The sequence below is a fragment of the Natator depressus genome, chromosome 14 (genome assembly GCF_965152275.1).
Source record: "Natator depressus isolate rNatDep1 chromosome 14, rNatDep2.hap1, whole genome shotgun sequence".
In the NCBI taxonomy this organism is placed as follows: domain Eukaryota; kingdom Metazoa; phylum Chordata; order Testudines; family Cheloniidae; genus Natator; species Natator depressus.
Window position 1 is genome coordinate 37589651 of NC_134247.1, and position 20177 is coordinate 37609827.

Consider the following 20177-nt stretch of genomic DNA (forward strand, 5'->3'; position numbering starts at 1 on the left):
TCCCTGGGCCCAAACCCCGTCATGTCCCCCCACCCAGGGGCAGGCACCAAAGGAACTTTTTCCCTGAAAACGTAGGCACTGGGTGAGTTTAGGAGCCTAGACGATTTGACAGGAGTTGTGGGAATAGTTGTGGAGCCAAAACTTGGGACTTAGGCCCTGAAACCCAAATTTAGGCATCTAAGTAGCTTTGTGAATCTTGCCTGGGGTCTCTATAATGTGGGCGTAACGTGCAGTTGTGTGCAACTGGCTTCTTCAGCGCTGCATAAGAATGTCAGCATCCTCCATCCTTCTTCTCAAAACACTTCTCAGCGCTGTCAGCACATGGGCATGCTCTTGCACTGAGCAGCTGCTGATATCACAGGGCTGTCTTAAGCAGATATGTTTATAACATTTCCCGCCCTTGATGTCTGATCAGCTCATCAGTCAGGTGAGTAAAGAGGGAGCGGCCTGCCAGGTGGTTTGCCTACAATGAAAACATCCTACACAGCTTCAGAAACAAAGTACAGAGCATATCTCGTAAGGGCAGTCACAGCCTATTTCTGGGTGTTTCTGGGCCGGGTGACGGGCCCTGCACTGTGCCCATGGGCTGAGATGCAACACCACAATGTGTTAAGTGAGCTGAAAATATTTTTATTACAGCCTCTCAGGCTGTGTCCTCACACCTAGGCAGATATCACAGTCATTAATATTACCATGAAAATGTCAGAAAGGTGTCAGAGACAATGCTGTGTTTGTGAGAAAAATTCCCCAGGGAGTACATAGTAACAGGTATGCTTTATATGACATGTGATTAGTGAGCAGCTAGAGGCTGAGATCAAAGAGGAATTTTACAGTTAGAGCACCAAAAATGTGGATCGATTGGTTAATTCTATTGGGACAAGAACTTCTATACATCGCTTATAGAGGGGATCCCTGTACCCCTCTACCATGATGACACTATCCAGCCTTCATTCTCCTGGTCATAACAGATACCCTGACCAGCAGAGGGTAGAGAGAAGAGGCGAGATCATCTTAAATTTCAACCGTAAACCATTTATTGCAATTTTGTCAGGCCAAAATTGAGATCTGGGAAATATCGTAATGACTTTTCCACACAGGGCAACACTCAGGGAAATTAAGATGAGTGCCCCACTGCTTCACTCCTTCTTTTTGAAAAATCAAATGTGGGTTATACCTGGACTATTCAAAAAATTTTAAGTGTTCTGGACACATCAAAGGTCTGATGAATAATAGTGTTTTTGGGAAGGGCTCTTGCAATCTTCTGTGGTTGCCATGACTGCTATAGTCATAACTAACGTGACTTTACTTCTGAACGAGATCATCCATATGGGTTTACGGCGCATTAACTTCACACTTTTAGCATCACACCATGTAGACAAGCCCTGAATAAGGGGAATTGAAGGGCTTGAAGCCTCTGTTAATTCCTTTAGTTTAAAATTTGGGGGTTTTTTTATTTCCATGACATCCACATGAATGGGCGGGGGTGCAGACATTCAGATGCAAATACCTCTGCTCGGGACAGAGAAGCGTTCACTGCATAATCAGCATCAGCCTTGAAGTCATATGATCCCAAAGAATAAACTGGGTAAAAAGAACAAAAATTTAGCATTAAAACCTCATACTGCTGTCTGCCATACAAACAGGACGTGTTACACTCGAAACACTGTGAGAGGTGACTGCTGAAACTACTAGTAACTATTTATATTTTCAGTGATTATTTGCTATGAAAACAGAAATGAATGAACACACAGACAACCATCTGCACCATGTTAATGATGGGAAATGATGAAGTGCTAAGAGTCATCAAAATAGCATTTGTAAAAGTCACCAATTTAAAGGAGTGAAACTCCATGAACAGTGGATTACCAAAAAATCCCAGTCCAACTCAGGCAATCAGAATACCAGGTAAGACAAATTTGTGAGCTCCTCGGAGGCTTTATGCAGACAGATACATTGATAAGGGATTCTTTAACACTAAAATCATGTATGACTATTGCAATTTTTGGCAGTGGATGGATGTAAAATATTTTACTAGATCAAATCTCCTTTTTCTGCTCAATATATCATGTCTGATAGGGAACAGCTGTCTTGTCTTGGCATTGGGATGCTGTGCTTTTAAGAACACAGGCCTGTACATCAGCAGACCCTGTTCTTCAAGTGTTCCTTCCATTCACTGGGTTGCCCTTTGATTCACTCAAAGTTCTTTGTTCCACTTAAGTCTCTTGAAGCTGGTCAAACCAGTTTCTGCGGCCCACTGGGAGACAAAGGTAACATCTCATGGTTAGTCCTGGCCATTTGCTGAGGATTTCTTATCTGTGTATTGCCCATCTTTCTGGGGAGTGTCCTGATCACTCGATTATTGAATTAACCCAACATCTGCAACCAGTAAACCTCTCTACAGTACTCAGAGCATGTCGTATTCATAGACTATTACAGGCAGCTTCAAATCCATCATGCTCTTCCTTTTGCATTGGCCTCTTTATTTCCCCTGCTCTCTCACTCCTCTAACTTGGGGGATTTAGTCCCCATTTCTCCTTCTACTCCACCCCCTTTTCCTACAGGCTCCTGCCCCTTCCCCCCCATGAGGAACCTTCACATAAGTTCTTCCTCTGCACAGTTCCCACCCACCATTAGGGTCCTTCACTGAAACCCCTCCCTCCTCCATACACAAACCACACCCACTCAATTAGGCCCCTCCCTCAACCAGCCCTTTCCCCATTCAGTCCCTCCCCTCTGTTAATCCCCTCTCACCTCCCCATACAAGCCCCTTCCCCTCCAGTAGACCCCTCCCCCACTATCCCCACCCCCTCTGGCTGGGGAGAGAGATTCCCCTTGGAAACCTCCCAGGCCAGTGAGATGGGGGCTAGATAATCCAGCTCCCCATTGCAGGCACCAAATAGACTACAAGGTGAGGGACACAGAGCATCTCCCACCTGCTTCCGCTTGTGAGATACTTGGGAGAGGCGGGTAGTCAGCCAGCTCCACCCCAAGACCATGTGGTGGAACCTGCTGTCACCTGCGGAGGTGCGCCAACCTGTATTGTACCCTGGTCCCACAGTCCACTAGGGATATAAGTTGGAAGCTCCTTCATGGAGTTGTTAGCATGGATGTGATGCTGACACGGTTTACAGAGTCCTTCCATGGTTGTTCTTTCTGTGGCAAGGAGATCCTGCTGCACGAGTATTTGCAACAGGCCTGGTTGCAGACCCTTTTTCATCTCCTCCAGAACCTCCTGCCAAGGTCCCGACTGCACTTTTCCTCACACCTCTTTATTTGTTCACTCCCTATCCGCGGCCCCATGCTGTCTTGGGGCCCTTCTCCTTGCCCTGGCTAAAATGGCCATCTATCCATTGAGGACGAGAAGGTTGGGCAGGGGTGGGTGTTCTTTGTGACTGCGGGGCTGACCTACGTTTACTCGTCTGTTCCAGTCTCCAGGCAGAGTTCCTGTGGCTGGCATCCCCCGGCTCCCTGGACTCTTTCAAAGACCAATGGGCGCTCTCCAGACTTCCCTGCTCGGCAGCCCCCTCTGGATCCCTGATTCTGAACCTTGTACCCACACGCTTTTCCTGTTTTCTCATTTGTTGACCTCTTCCCAGACTCAGGGGATCCCTCTGTTGTCCCCCCACGCCCCACCCCGCTGCCCTGTAGAAGGGTGTGGTGGATGGATCCCTTTTGGGGAGATCTGCCTTGGACACAGGCCCGATGCCAAGTAGGGGGGACCTGCAGCCACCTGCGGGGGGAGGGAAGCCCCGGCAGGCCAGCCTCCACTGCGCCCTGATCCCATGGCCCAGTGGGGATATGATTCCTTCAGCAGGGTTCACAGAGTCCCCAGTGCCTGCCCCGAAAGCGCTGAGAGGGAGACCCTAGTGCTTCGGACCGTGGCCCCCCCCAGACGCCTTCACCAGCCCCTCCCACCACCAGCGTCCCCCCACTCTCAGCTCCTTCGTTCTCGTGGCCCCACGACACCCTCGTCGGCCTGACCCAGTGCCCGCCACCAGGCCAGGGCAGACAGCTCTGCAGGGCTGCAACCACAGGGGCTGCTTCCGACCTTCCCCCACAAGCCCCAGGGCTGCCTCTGACCTCCCGCACTAAGTGCCCTCCGCCCCCGTCATGGCCTGTGGCTCCTCCCACTCCACTGAGGGCGGGGCCTATGCCAGCCCCGCCCCCAGAACGTCAGCTTCCGCCCCCTTTGACCATAGAGACTAGAGGGAGGCAGAAGCCAGAGCGTCATACCCCTCCCGCAGAGAGGCCATAGAGAAAAGGCCTTTCCAGGAGATAGCGCGTCCCACCCGTTCACTTCCGGTCTTTTTTTAAACTCCATAGAGAGGCGCTGGGTGCAGATAGAGCGTCCTGCAGGCACCGCAGATCGGGGTAGCGGGAGAGACTCGCACTGCAGAGTGGCGCGTCCGTGAGGTTAGATCGCCTCGCAGGGCCTGCCGCGCAAAGAACTTTTCACCATAGAGGGCAGGAGATACAGTGTCTCGCAGGCACTTCCGCTTAAATGTCCTTATACCATAGACAGTGAGAGAGGGGGATGGAGCGTCTCGCACGGACTTCCAGTCACGTGCCGTTATACTCTCGTGTTGGGGAGAGGGGGTGGGGAGAGAGCGTCCGGCGGGCACTTCCGCTCAAAAGACTGCTTCCCTCTCGGGGGGTGAGAGAGCGTCTTAACGCCACTTCCGGTCACATGACCACATACCATCGCATGGGGGAGCCCGTCTGTGGGGGATAGATTGTCTCGCAGCCACTTCCGGTGAAGGGGAGGAGGGGAAAAAAAAAAAAAAAAAAAAAAGCTCGCACACCATAGAGAGTGGTGGCCGGGGAGGGTAGAGCGTCCTTCGCAGCACTTGGCTGGCTGGGGCAGCTGTCAGCTGGGCCCCGGGGGAGCAGGAGGCTCCGGGGGCTCAGAGCCCTGAGGGGGGCAGGGCCCAAGTGGGGGGAGGGGCTCAGGGCCCTGAGGGGGGCAGGAGCTGGGGGGGCGAGAAGGAAGAAGCTCAGGGCCCTGCTGGTGTCTGGGGCAAAGGGAGGCCTAGGATAAGGGGGGGGGGCTCAGGTTCCAGGGGGGCCCTCAGGTTCCGGGGGGGGGCGGCTCAGAGCAGGGCTGGGGGCTCAGGACTGGGGGGGCTCAGGGCAGGAGGCTCAGGACCCCGGGGGGAAGCTGAGGGTGGGGGCTGCAGGCTCTGTTGGTGCAGGGGGTCCATGGCGGTGGCCGGGGAAGGCGGCTCCATGGGGGGCCGGGGTGGGCGGCCCAACGCGGTGGAGACGCTGCAGGAGGAGGCCGTCTGCGCCATCTGTCTCGACTACTTCACCGACCCCGTCTCCATTGGCTGCGGCCACAACTTCTGCCGCGTCTGCATCACTCAGCTCTGGGGAGGCGAGGAGGAGGGCGAGGGCCAGGCCGAGTACGAGGCCGCGGGGGACGACGTGGGGATGGGCGGCGAGGAGGACGATGTGGATGAGCTGGACGATGATGACAACGTAGAGTACAACGAGGAGGAAGAGGGGGATGGGGACAACGGGGCCGAGGAGGAAGACGATATGTGGAGTGAGGAGGATGAGGACACTGATCTATGGGACGACCCAGGGGAGGACGACATGTGGGAGGACGAGGTAGGAGATGAGCTCTTCTTCGAGGAGGACGATTACGATGAGGAGGTGATGGAGGAAGAGGATCTGGAGGAGGAAGAAGAAGAGCCGCTGCCACCGCCTCCGCCAGCAGCAGTGGTCACGCGGCCTCGACACCCCACAACCTTCACCTGCCCCCAGTGCCGCAAGACCTTCCCCCAGAGGAACTTCCGGCCCAACCTCCAGCTGGCCAATATGGTGCACATCATCCGACAGATGCACCCACACCCACAGCGACTCGCATCACCGGCTGCTGGGACTTCAGCGTCTGGGGGTGCGGCAGGAGTAGCAGGGGAGCTGGAGAAACGAGCTCTGTGTGAGAAACACCAGGAACCCCTCAAGCTCTTCTGTGAGGTGGACGAGCAAGCCATCTGCGTGGTGTGTCGGGAGTCCCGGAGCCATAAGCACCACAGCGTTGTCCCGCTGGAGGAGGTGGTGCAGGATTACAAGGTACGCAGTTGGCAGCGTTGGGTTTGGTAAAGGCTAGCTAGAGGCTGGTGGGTTGTGTTGAGTTGGTTGCTGGCTGATGGTAGTTGAGCATGCATGGATCAGCATTCACGTCACACTATCCATCAGTACCCGGCCCGAGCCAGGGAAGCTAATGGTCCAACCAGCAGACCAAATTCGGCTACCCCAGGCACATTGTGCCTGAAGTTGCGGGTTAGTTGGCTGGGAAGTTTTGGCTTGACCAGGTGGTTTGAATAGTGGAGATCTGCTTCGTTTGCAGAGGATTGCGTTGGCAGTGATGGCTTTGGTAAAGCTAGTTAGTGGCTGGAGGTACTGCGTTGCTTCAGTGAGGGAGTTGGGTTCACTTGGTGACTGATGGTGTTGGGGTGGGGGGCATTGAGTGGTTGGCTGGGAGTTGCTGGCTTGATCAGGTGTTCACGCAGTTGGGTGTGGTGACGAGTTGGTTTGATCCGCAATGGGATGGGGTTGGCCGAATTGAGTCATTTGGTAAGGTTGGTCAGAGGCTGCTGGTGCTGGATTGCATTGGGATGGGATAGATGGGAGCTGTTTGGTTGTTTTCCGGCTCCCACAGGTGTGTTTTCTGGGCCCTTCTCAGGTCATAGGCAGCTTACACTGTAAGGCCTCCCTTGTGGGAGGAGCTCTATGCAGGCGTTTCCCGGAGTCAGCGCTGCTGTGAGTAGCTCCTGAGTCCCACTGAGTGAGTGGAGCTGAGAGCAGGGTCTGACCTCTTGATGGGGGATAACAAGCAGCAAGACTGGGATGGACTGGGAGAGGATCAGACCAATAAGACCATCAGTTACTCAGGCTCAGATCATCACAGGCATTTAGATGCTGACTTCAGTGGGACTTAGCCATCTAAATGCCTCTGACACTCTGAACCTCAGTGTTTGGGTTCAATTGAAAAGCTTATTTCTGTGATCATTGACTCTTCTGGGCATTGTAGAAAAAGGAAGTCTTTAGAGAGATGCTGTCAGCTTAAAACTCTGCCTGGAAATGTGGCAACTGCTAGTGTCACGAGGGTGATCTGACCTTTTCAATGGTGTGAGCCAGATGCTAGTTCTGGGTCACCTCCGCGGTCCCTGTACAGAGGTCATGCTGGGACGAGGACCCCATTCAGCAGAGCGTGCCACCCCACCCCTGCTGGCATGACTGCAGTGGGGGCAGGCCCACACAGCCCCTGTGACCCCTTCCAGCTGGAATGCAGACAGACAACGGTGCAGAGCAATGAGCTCTGCAGGCTATCCTGCAGGCTATCCGCAGAACTGCAGGGCTCTACCAGGAACCACAGCAGCTAAAGCAGCAGCATGTTGGGCTGACGCTTCCAGCCCAGGCAGCTCTTCCGGTATGGCTGTGCTGCCCCCAGCCCTGCCCACTGGGACGGGCACCAGGCTCACCAGCAGCTGTCCCTGGTTGCGCAAGTGTGTGCAAGTGGCTTGCATGCTCCCAGACAGGAGTACTGTCCACACAGTGGTCTGTATTCCTGGTAGAGCCCTGCAGCTCCGCGGATATCTGCTTTATATCCATGGATATCCGCATCTGCGGATATAAATTTTGTATCCAGGCAGGGCTCTAACCGTAAGCTCTTTGGGGCAGGGGCTGCCTCTTTGTTCTATTTGTACAGCACCTAGCGCAGTGGTGTCCTGATCCCTGGCTGGAGCTCCTAGGTGCTGCCACTGATAAAATCATAAATACTTATGAAAGTTACAGCTAACACCCTGGTCCTGCAAAGAGTGACTAGCCCCTGTTGAGTTCAGGGGGGCTACATATCTGTGTAAAATTACCCTCATAAGCATTTGCAGGATCAAGGCCCAATATTCCTGTAACTAGAAGAGATCCGGGGAGGTATTTTACCTCTTTTCTCAGTTTTTCCTGTGTGCAATGGACAGCACTGTGTGGATTACCAGTTCCATGGCTGGCCCTCTGTGTAATTAGTCCATTCCCTGTTTGTTGGGGGACTTTTCCACAGCAACGGGGAAGGAAAAAACAAAACCAGGAAAATGTTATCAAAACACCTGGGTTGAAGCAGAGTAGGGAGAGTTTTTAAACGGGCCTCAGACTTGCTTTTTTAACAAGGCTTAAAGTGCGTTTGCAGTGTTTGTTGTAGCTGTGTTGGTCCCAGGATATTAGAGAGACAAGGAGCGTGAGGTCATATCTTTTACTGAGCCAACTTGTGTTCCATCAGACTGATATAACTGTGATGTAAGTATAGACCTGGCCTACACTAAAAAGTTCAGTCGACCCAGCTACATCGCTCAGGGGTCTGAAAAATCCACCCCCCTGAGCAATGTGGGTAAGCCGACCTGACCCCTGGTGTAGGCAGTGCTCGGTTGACGGAATTCTTCCTTTGACCTAGCTACCTCTGAAGAAGAAGTGGAGGACCTATGCTGACGGGCGAACCCCTCCCATCGGCGTAGGCAGTGTCTACGCCGAAGCGCTGCGCTGGAGCGTTTCAAGTGTAGACAAGCCCTAAGTGCGTGCAACCGCAGCTCAAGTTTCAACCTGTTGCAATGTTACTGTCCCGCCCTCGCCCTCTCTAGTCCTCCAGCAAAACCAGAATAGTCCAGGCTGGAGTCTCTCCAGATTTTGTGAGTCTGGATATTGCAGCAGTGCCTGGAAGCTCCAGCTGATGGCAGCCCTGTTGTTCTAGGCTCTGTACGTGCAGGTGGGGGAGTTTCAGAGAGTTTACAGTGTAAACACAGGACAGACCAGGGAAGGATTGTCCCCTGTTTTACACAGGGGGAGCCAAGGCCCAGAGAAATCGAGTGGCTTGCTCTAGGTCACACAGGGAGTTTGCGACAGAGCCAGGAATTGACCCCAGGTTTCCTGCTATGCTGCTTCTACCGTTAGACCATGCTGCCTCCTGGTCCATTGAAGCCGGACTAGATAGCCACTCTTGACATTAAAACCCATGAGCCCAGTAAGGGAAAACACATATAGAAAAGACAGATTTGGTGATAAACTTGTCGGGGGTGGGGAGGATGTTTATTGTCTTTTCTTTGTAGATGAAACTCCAGGGCCACCTGGATCCGCTGAAGAAGAAGCTGGATGCGGTTCTGAAACAGAAATCAAGCGAAGAGGAGAAAATTACTGAGCTGAAGGCAGGTGCCAGGCTCCCCCTCCCCACCACCTTTGCTCTCCACCCCGACCAGGGATTGCATGGTTAAGGGGGTTCTCAACTTGAAGGTCAGGTGGTGAGAGGTTATGTCTATCCTGCCCTTCCCATGTTGCTGCATATCTCCTTGATGTCTACTCCTCTTCCCTCTCTGCAGCCACTCCTAAGTCTCACCTCCCTTGGGGCTCCTATCTCCTTCCCTATTCCAGCTGCTCAGACATCAGCACTGAAATAGTTAGTGAAGTGTCATCACTGACCTGTCAGAGCTGATGCCCCAGAAAGGCGGACAGGGGAGTTCGCTCTCCTCTGAGCTATTGGTTCAGGCTCTCTGCAGACTCAGGCAGATGTCACTCACGCTCGGCTCACATTCAGCAGGTTTTCTTGACAACCGCAAGGGCTAGAGACTTTTTTTTTTCTTTTCTTTTTTAATGGAAGCTGAGATACTGGCCAACCAGACCACGTAATGCAGACTGTGGTACAGCAGCAGTGTTGATAGAATTAACATGTGACTCACTTATTGTTTGACAGATGGCTTTTCTAAGTGCCCTAAAATCCACCCACGGACTCAGCTTTTCTTGAAATTTGCTGTGCTGTGTGGGGGTGGTGGGGTAGGGTTAGTGATCAAAATTTGGAGTCATTTGAGCACAGGATTCCTGATACACAGCCTCCCCAAGAATCATGTGATATCAAAGTCCTCTGGTTCGCCTAAGGCAGTGATTCCCAAACTTTTTAGTAAGGTGACCCACTAACTGTTTGTTTCTTTTTGTATCCCATCTTCCCTCCTGCTCCCCACTCTCCCAGCCCCTTTGCTCTGGCCTTCCAGCCCTGCCCCATTCTGGGGAGGAGAGGGACAGTGAGAGGGCGACCTATCTGGACCCTTCCCATGACCCACAGTATGGGAAACATTGATCCGAGAAGGTTTTTTTCCATACTTAAATAAACCATGTGAGCTGGATCCCCGCATGTCTGGCATCCCCGCTGTAGATAGCTGTACCTTATCTGTAGCATGTTGCCAAAGATAACAGTGCCCTGTGTTTCCACATAAGCGCCTTCCACGGGTTCTGTAGCTGTGTCTGCCTAGGAAACCTTACTGCAGAGCCCTGCAGGGGGACTATTTTTTTAATCCTGCTCCTGTCCTGCAACATCCACTCATGCATTGTTGCAAAAACTTGGATCCTGCAAATCCTGCAAGAGAGACAGATTCCATCTTGCTCCTTTGAAAAAATAAAAGTCAGTTAATATATTATAAATGGATTTCAGACACAATGTTTACCACTAAAAGAATAAAATAAATCTTGCTTAAACCATGTTAAAAAAAATGCTTTAACTCCTGTTTTATAATAGACATCAAATCTCTTTCTATCCCTGGCTTAAATTTAAGTCTTAAAACCTTTATTTAAAAAAGAAAAACTTGCTTTATGTGGCTGAAATTCTGTTTATAAGAACATAAGAGCAGCCAGACTGGGTCAGACCAAAGGTCCATCTAGCCCAGTATCCTGTCTTCCGACAGTGGCCAATGCCAGGTGCCCCAGAGGAAATGAACAGAACAGGTGATCATCAAGTGATCCATCCCCTGTCACCCATTCCCAGCTTCTGGCAAATTGATGAAAGATTGTTTTCCTGCAAATCACCACCGTCTGGGGTTTTTTTGCCCACCCAATCCTGTCTGCAACAAAGTACATTTTACCCGCTATTATGGCAGCGGGTCCTGTAGGACCCGCGGGATCCCAGACCCACTGCAGGGCTCTGCCTGACAGGAAGATTCCCACCAGTCCTGCACCGGCTGAACTAGCCGGAGCCCAGTGTGGATTAGGCTTTGGCAGCCAGACCGGGCTTTGCCATTGTTAGCAGGTTTAACAGGCCAAGAGCTGCCCAGCCTGTTGCTACAAGCTGCTAGGTTGGCCTGGTGTTAGACATGCCCTAGGGGATTTTATCCCACTGCTCTTTGGCAAGGACAGATTATAGTGTTGGCTTCGCTCTGATGACGCTGTCCAAATATTCCCCTGCAGGGGCAGTGATGCCCTAAGACAGGTCACTTAACAGGGGTTGAAGCTGGGACTTTGAGGCCAGCTGCCCAGGCTGGATAAGCAGTGGGTGGCCCAGGCAGGCAGGAGGTGGGGGAGGAGCTGTGTCTAACCCTTCCCCTCCCTGCTCCAGAACAAGATGAAGCTGGAGATCAAGGAGTTCGAGTCGGACTTCGAGCTGCTGCACCAGTTCCTGATTGGGGAGCAGGTGCTGCTACTGCACCAGCTGGAGGAGCGCTACGAGGCGCTGCTGGCCCGCCAGAGCAGCAACATAAGCCAGCTGGAGGAGCAGGGCGCCACCCTCGGGCGCCTCATCGCTGAGGCTGAGGACAAGAGCAGGCAGGACGGGCTGCAGCTGCTCAAGGTGAGAGCCCCCAGCACGCAATCTGATGTCTGCCCCCCATACTCTCCCAGCCCTGGTCTGTCACCCCCAGCCTCTTTCCAGATCACCCGACACCCCATTCCGCACCACAAAAGCATCCTTCTCCAGCCAGGGACATCTATTCGAGCCACAGCTCGGCAAGGGACTTGAGGGCAGAGCCGCCCGGAGGGTGACCTTTTCTGGCAACTTCCAAGGTGTCTTGTTCCCCGCTGGAATGAAAATGAAATCTTTGGACCCTTTCCACAGCCTGGGAGAGTGTTTGCGTGCAGGGAAGGTTGAGAGGGGGGCGCCGGCCGGCAGGGGGACCAAGCTTCAAGTCTCTGATTTGGGTTATGATCTGGAACAAAAAACTGCCCTGACTCAGAGCAGGGGACTTGAACCAGTTCTGCTCCCAAGTCCCAGGCCAGCGCTACATTTTCTCTCTTTGTCCCCGGCTTCAAAACAACACGTTCCAGTGAAATTAAATTAAATTGCGCCAAAAATGTTCCCTACCCAGCTATACTTAGGGGGAGACTTCCAAGGGCACAGATGGCAACGCCCACTGAAAAGCACCTCGCTTAACTCCCCTTAGGCACATACATCAGGGGTGGCTTTCTAACTTCAAGCATGTGATTAGTCCCCCTGACTGCAATGGGGTCACTCCCACGCTCAAAGCAAGAGAGGTGCTCACAGACCTCGCTGAGTCGTGGCTGATCAAAGTCTTTTATGAGACACAGTGGTGTTTGTCACTGGCTCGTTACTAATCTTTTTCTCTTTTCTTCCCACTCTTCTCAGGACATCAAAGACACCTTCATCAGGTCAGTCCCGGGCTAATTGTGTTGATACACCTGTTGCTACAGGAAGGAAACCGACAGCTTTTAAGAATGTCGTGTTGTAGAAATATGGAAATACTCCATGATGTCACTTGTTGAAACTGACTAGCTGTGGTTAGCACTGAAGGATAGTGCTAGCTCTTCTATAGTGTGTTTCATCAATATATCGCAAAGCACTTTGCGAAGGAGGATAGTCTTATTTTCACCGTCTTACAGATGGGGCAACTGAGGCACGGGAGTGTGGGGGGGAGTGACTTACCTAGCAGGGCAGCAGCAGAGCCGGGAATAGAGCTAAGGTCTCCTGAATTTCGCTAGGAGAGTCTATTCACTAGGCCACACTGCTTCCTCTGCACACTATAAAGCCAACCAGGTCACTGCGTTAAGATCTAAACATCTCTGGTGTCCCCACAATGTAGTTACAGTCATGGCAGTTAGACTTCTGTGCAGCCTAGACTTGAACACACTTGGCTTTCTCTATAATATTTATTTGGATTATCCTAGCACTTGGGAGCCACAGTCATGGACTGGGCCCCTACTGAGCTAGGCACTGCGCAATCACAGAACAGAAAGACCCAAAGAGAGTGGAAAGTTACCCAAGAGAACCGTTGATCTTAGGCAGTCGTGCCAGATGTATGGATGTGATGTATTTACTCAGCCCCCATGACGGGTTCTGAGTTAAGCTTTCATTCTAAACCGGATCCCAGCTGTTGTGGCTGCAAAGAGAAACTCTCAAACATGAACCAAAGTGGCATTGTCTTAGGCCCAGTCTATGCTAGCCAAGGATTTGCCAGTATAGCTATACTAACAAACCCGCCTAGTGGAGATGCAGTTTCTACAGCAAAAGAGTATAGATTATTTTGGTTCTCCAAACGAAGTACCAGCACAAGGATTCTTATGCTGAGACTTGGTCTACACCAGGGCTTTTGTCGGTAGAGAAATGTCATAAAAAAAATTGCATCCCTAACTGAACTTCCTATACCAGCCAAAATTTCTAGTGTAGATCTGCCTGAAACAGGTCGGGGGCCACCTCTCCCCATTTACATCACGCTGTATTAACTCTGGAATCGAACTATGGTGCTTCAAGGAGCAGTCTTCCAAACAGATTTGGTCATAGTTACCAGCGGGTCACACACGGTCCGAACGTGGCAGACCTGGTCCACGGACTGTAGTTAAAGACGTTACTTGTGTGTGCAAACTTCTCTGATCTTAGGTACTGTTAGGTCATTTGTGTTAGAGTTAGAGACCCCCTGCGTTGGATGTGGTAGCCGTGCGTAATGAGTAAAGCCGGTCAGAAAATGTTTTATGGAAAATTTCAATACCAGAAAACTCAATTTAGAAGTGCTGCCCCAGTGGCTCATGGGAGTTTAGTTCAGCTGCCTTGTACTCCCCTTCTCCTGTATAGGCTGGAGTTCCTGGTTACATTTCATTTCCCATGATGCAGCACAGTGTCTCCTCTTGGAGAGGGGAGGCAGTACACCATGCTCAGGGACTCTCCCGATGCATCATGGGGCATGTAGTCTGCCTGGGACCCCAGCCAGTAGAGGAGAAGGGAGACATGAGGCAATTGAATTACAACTCCCAGGAGGCCCTGCGGCATTTTAAGTTGAATATTTCGATTATGGGGATGGTCTCTTTTTGAGTGGAAAAAAATCAAAATCTTCTGCAGAAAGAAGACAAGAACATTGCTTCGTCAAAAACCTACGTTTCTGTTGCAAACGTGTTTTGACAGAAGATTGTCGGTCCGCCCCCATAGTGAGACTTTCTTCCCTTGGAGCTTACAGTCTAAAGAGACAGAGGAGGGAAACTAACTTGCCCAGGGTCGCCTAGCGAGGCAATGGCAGAGCCAGGGATAGACCTCAGGTCCCCCGAGACCTGTTCAGTGCTCTGCCCACCACACCCAGCCCTTGACTCACTGCTGTATTCCCTTTGCCAGGTGCGAGAGCGTCAAATTCCAGGAGCCGGAGACTGTGCCAGTAGACGTGGGGAAGAAATACCGCAATTACTTCCTGCAGGATGTGGTGATGAGGAAGATGGAGAAGGTCTTCAGGAAAGTCCCTCAAGGTAAAGGAGAACAGTTTTTTTTCTTCCCTTGGCTAGTGGACTGGGGAGAGCCAGGACTCTGTTTACGCTGACGTCCTGTGTGTGGTGGAGCTGTACAGAGCTGGCAGCTGTAGCATGAGTTTCTCCCACAGGCTGCTTCCACTGATGTGCATCAGCACTCACTCACAACTCTGTCCTGATCTACATCCCCCTGCTGTCCCAGCCCTGGGCTCCCCCAGTGCACACGACTGCTGGTGCTCCTCTATCCCGACCCACAGCCTTCACCTGCTGTCCCAGCCCTGGGCTCTGCCCCCACAAACTCACGGCTCTGCCGGTTCCCAGCCATCCCAGCCGCTTGGTTTCCCATGCAGCTCTGCTAATGCACCGCAGTCCTGACCCACAGCCCCCTATCCTGTCAGCCTTGGGCTCCTGCCCGGCTCTGCTGGTGCCCCTCAATCCTGACCCGCAGCCTGCTGCTATCCTGTCCCTGAGCTCACTGTGCTCCTGGCACTGGGGAACAGCAGGACTGTTGCTCTGAGTCTGCAGCAGCTCTTTGCTGCTCAGGAGGAGGATGCCCCCTACTGGGCAACTAGTGCCAGTGCTGGTAGCAGCTCCCAGCCAGTAGTAATAAATATAAACCTAGCACTGCGGGCTTGCTGATTGGCCTATGGAGTCTCACATGATGAGGTAAGGCCTTGGCTCTCCATACAGGGAAAAGAGGGGGAGGTCTCAAATACCATGCCTACTGTTTATTTGCATTATCTCAGTGAATCATAGACTTTAAGGTCAGAAGGGACCATTACGATCGTCTAGTCTGACCTCCTGCACAACGCAGGCCACAGAATCTCACCCCCCACTCCTGTAACAAACCCCTAACCTATGTCTGAGCTATTGAAGTCCTCAAATCGTGGTTTAAAGACTTCAAGGTGTAGAGAATCCTCCAGCAAGTGACCCGTGCCCCACCCTGGAGAGGAAGGCGAAAACCCCCCAGGGACTCTGCCAATCTGCCCTGGAGAAAAATTCCTGCCCAACCCCAGATATGGCTATCAGCTAAACCCTGAGCATGTGGGCAAGACTCACCAGCCAGACACCCAGGAAAGAATTCTCTGTAGTAACTCAGATCCCACCCCATCTAACATCCCATCACAGGCCACTGGGCATATTTACCTCAAATAGAGATCAATTAATTGCCAAAATTAGGCTATCCCATAATACCATCCCCTCCATAAACTTATCAAGCTTAGTCTTGAAACCAGATATGTCTTTTGCCCCCACTGCTCCGCTTGGAAGGCTGTTCCAGAACTTCACTCCTCTGATGGTTAGAAACCTTTGTCTAATTTCAAGTCTGAACTTCCTGACCGCCAGTTCATGTCCATTTGTTCCTGTGTCCACCTTGGTACTAAGCTTAAATAATTCCTCTCCCTCCCTGGTATTTATCCCTCTGATATATTTATAGAGAGCAATCATATCTCCCCATAGCCTTCTTTTGGTTACGCTAAACAAGTCAAGCTCTTTGAGTCTTCTTTCATAAGACAGGTTTTCCATTCCTCGGATCATCCTAGTAACCCTTCTCTGTACCTGTTCCAGTTTGAATTCATCCTTCTTAAACATGGGAGACCAGAACTGCACACAATATTCCAGATGAGGTCTCACCAGTGCTTTGTATAACGGTACCAACACCTCCTTATCTCTACTGGAAATACCTCACCTGATGCATCCCAAGACCGCATTAGCTTTTTTCATGGCCATATCACATTGGCGGCTCATAGTCATCCTGTGATCAACCAAAACTCCGAGGTCCTTCTCCTCCTCTGTTACTTCCAAGTGATGCGTCCCCAGCTTATAACTGAAATTCTTATTAATCCCTAAATGCATGACCGTGCACTCTTCACTATTAAATTTCATCCTATTACTATTACTTCAGTTTACAAGATCATCCAGATCCTCCTGTATGATATCGCGGTCCTTCTCTGTATTGGCAGTACCTCCCAGCTTTGTGTCATCCGCACACTTTATTAGCACATTCCCACTTTTCGTGCCAAGGTCAGTAATAAAAAGATTAAATAAAATTAGTCCCAAAACCGATCCCTGAGGAACTCCACTAGTAACCTTCTTCCAGCCTGACAGTTCACCTTTCAGTGTGACCCGTTGTAGTCTCCCCTTTAACCAGTTCCTTACCCACCTTTCAATTTTCATGTTGATCCTCATCTTTTCCAATTTAGCTGCTAATTCCACATGTGGAACCATAGAAAATGCCTTACTGAAATTGAGGTAAACTAGATCCACTGCATTTCCTTTGTCTGAAAAATCTGTTACCTTCTCAAAGAAGGAGATCAGGTTGTTTTGACATGATCTACCTTTTGTAAAACCACATTGTATTTTGTCCCAATTACCATTACCTCAATGTCCTTAACTACTTTCGCCTTCAAAATTTTTCCAAGACCTTGCATACTACAGATGTCAAACTAACAGGCCTGTAGTTACCCGGATCATGTTTTTTTTTTTTTTTTTTTTCCTTTCTTAAAAATAGGAACTATGTTAGCAATTCTCCAGTCATACGGTACAGCCCCTGAGTTTACAGATTCCTTAAAAATTCCTGCTAATGGGCTTTCAATTATGTGTGCCAGTTCTTTTAATATTCTTGGATGAAAATTATCTGGGCTCGCCGATTTAGTCCCATTAAGCTGTTCAAGTTTGGCTTCTACCTCGGATGTGGTAATATCTACCTCCATAGCCTCATTCCCATTTGTCATCCTACCATTATCCCTAAGCTCCTCATTAGCCTCATGAAAGACTGAGGCAAAGTATTTGTTTAGGTATTGGGCCATGCCTAGATTATCCTTGACCTCCACTCCATCTTCAGCGTTTAGCCGTCCCACTTCTTCTTCTTTCTTTGTTTTCTTCTTACTTATATGACTATAGAACCTTTTACTATTGGTTTTAATTCCCTTTGCAAGGTCCAACTCTGCATGGCTTTTGGCCTTTCTCACTTTATCCCTACATGTTCTGACCTCAATAAGGTAGCTTTCCTTGCTGATCCCTCCCGTCTTCCACTCCCTGTATGCTTTCTGCTTATTCTTAATCACCTCTCTGAGATGCTTGCTCATCCAGCTTGGTCTACAACTCCTGCCTATGAATTTTTTCCCCTTTCTTGAGATGCAGGCTTCCGATAGCTTCTCCAACTTTGACCTGAAGTAACTCCAGGCCTCCTCCGCCTTTAGATCCACAAGTTCTTCAGTCCAATCCACTTCCCTAACTGATTTCCTTAATTTTTTAAAGTTAACATTTTTGAAATCAAAAACCCTAGTCGCAGATCTATTTTTGTTTATCCTTCCATTTAGTTTAAACTGAATTAGCTCATGATCACTTGAACCAAGGTTGTCCCCTACAACCATTTCTTCTGGGAGGTCTTCACTACTCACCAAAACCAAATCTAAAATGCATCCCCTCTTGTCGGTTCAGCAACTACTTGGTGAAGGACTCCATCAGTTATCACATCCAGAAAAATCTGAGCCCTATTATTATTACTAGCACTCGTCCTCCAGTCTATATCTGGGAAGTTAAAGTCTCCCATGATCACACAATTCCCATTAGTATTTACTTCATTAAAAACATTAAAGAAGTCCCTATCCACTGCACAGACACCCAGCGAGAGAGAGTCCCCTGCCTCAACTGGGATCAGGGCCCCACTGTGCCGGGTGCTGCACAGACACACAGCGAAAGACAGTCCCTGCCCCAGAGTGCTCACAGTCTGAATAGAGAAGACATGGTGGGAAGGGAAACAGAGGCAATATATTCCCAGCTGACCCTGGGCAAGGGGTTCCAGGTGTCCTGACAGGACAAAGTTGAGTTCACCCTAACTCTCCTGACTCAGTGTGGGTCTCTTTCCTTAGCTGACGTGACCCTGGACCCCGACACGGCCCACCCGCACCTGAGCCTGTCCCTGGACCGCCGGAGTGTGAAGCTGGGCGAGCGTCGCCAGGACCTACCCGACAATCCCAAGCGCTTCGACTCCGACTACTGTGTGCTGGGCTCTCAGGGCTTCAGCACAGGGCGCCACTACTGGGAGGTGGAGGTTGGGGGCCGGCGGGGCTGGGCGGTGGGGGCGGCCCGGGAGACAGCCCGGCGGAAGGAGAAGACAGGCGGCCCCTACCAGAAGCGGGAGATCTGGTGTGTGGGCGCCAATGGGAAGAAGTACCAGGCGCTGACTGCCACGGAGCAGACGGCACTGCCCCCTGGGGAGAAGCTCCGGCGCTTTGGGGTCTACCTGGACTACGAGCGGGGCCAGCTGTGCTTCTACAATGCCGAGAACATGGCCCACATCCACACCTTCAATGCCACCTTCCGCGAGCGCATCTTCCCCTTCTTCCGCATCCTGGCCAAGGGCACACGCATCAAGATCTGCACCTGACCCGCTTTCCTGGGCCTCCTCCCCCGCTGGGTCCCTCCCACCATTGCACGGATCCTCCCCACCCTGTCCCAGGATCTGGCACCGCACAGAGGCTGGGGGGAGGCCACCTCAGCCAACCTGACATTCCAAAGCCTGCCTCGTCCCTTTGTGTCACTCTGTTTCAAAGTGTGAGGGCAGGGGAGGGATTGGTTACGGGGAGGACGGATGGGTTTTCACGCCACTGTCAGGCGATCCCCCGTCGTGTCCAATGCATAACGTGTGAATTGCTCTTGATGCACCACTGTAACCAGCCCCCGATCTGTCCCTCTGACATCATGCTGTAGGGCCCCGGTGCTCCTGCAAAACCCTCGCTTGTGTCTCTGGGCTGAGCAGGTGGAGATGAGCGACATCACGGAAGATCTAGGCCTCAGACCTGGAGAGGGAGCGCTGAGCATCTCCAGAAGCATTGGCCCCCTGCTCTGTCCCATAATGATTCAAGCTCCTATGACTAGCCCCAAGGGACTTGGCCACCCAGATCTCATTGAATTTCCTTTGGTCCTGCTAGAAGAATTCCAGCCATCCAACTTCCCCCCTCCCCCGCTTCCTGGTGGCATTTGGAGCTAGCTCCAGACCATCTTCTCTCTTCTTCCAAAGGCACAAGACCCCATTGCTCTCTGCCCAGTACCATAATGCTGCCTTCCCTTCCCTGCTGGTGTTCAGACCAAGATCCAGCCCTGCAAAAACATTGCTCCGCTCCCCACCCCACCCCCTTGTGTCCAGCCTCCAGAGCCCAGTGCTTTCCACCCAGAACCGTCCCAGTGTCTATCTGTCCTCTAGTTCTTCCTCACAACGGTCCTCTTGTCTGCAATTCTTGGTCTTGGTCCCCAGGTCTTCTCCAGAACCATCACACGTGCTTCTGAATCTCTCTTCACCATTGTCATCACCCTTTGTGACCCTGGACATTGCATTTATTTGTGGATGTCTGAAACAGCTTGTAGTGCCGAGGCAAATGGGGCAAGTTCCTCCCTAAGCTGAGATGCTACAAGAGAATCACTGGCTAAAATGTCTGGAGGTGCCAAGAATCATGTGAGATGCTTTCATTGCGAGCCCTGTTCTGGGAATCCTAGGCCGCCTCCAGCACTCTCTGAGGGTTGGGTATTTATTGTTCTCTGAGCTGTTTTCCACCCCACCCCACCCCGTTGCTGTCCAGTTTCCAGCAACCCATCTCTCTCCCCACTAGAAAGACACTGCCCATACCTGCTGTGTGTTGGGGTTTGGTTGGTTGTTTTTCTGTTGATGTTACAAAGCTAGTTTGAAATATTTT

At 51.3% G+C, this 20177-nt stretch overlaps 1 protein-coding gene across 1 annotated transcript; it reads left to right on the top strand.

The window, feature by feature from the left end:
* The first annotated feature begins 5199 nt into the window (after window positions 1-5199).
* Window positions 5200-19763, top strand: TRIM41 (tripartite motif containing 41). Its single transcript, XM_074971271.1, has 6 exons — window positions 5200-6075; window positions 9096-9191; window positions 11363-11593; window positions 12386-12408; window positions 14357-14484; window positions 18357-19763. Exons 1-6 carry the CDS (start codon window positions 5200-5202, stop codon window positions 18872-18874), a joined length of 1872 nt encoding a protein of 623 aa, XP_074827372.1. The 3' UTR covers window positions 18875-19763.
* The last annotated feature ends 414 nt before the right edge of the window (window positions 19764-20177 follow it).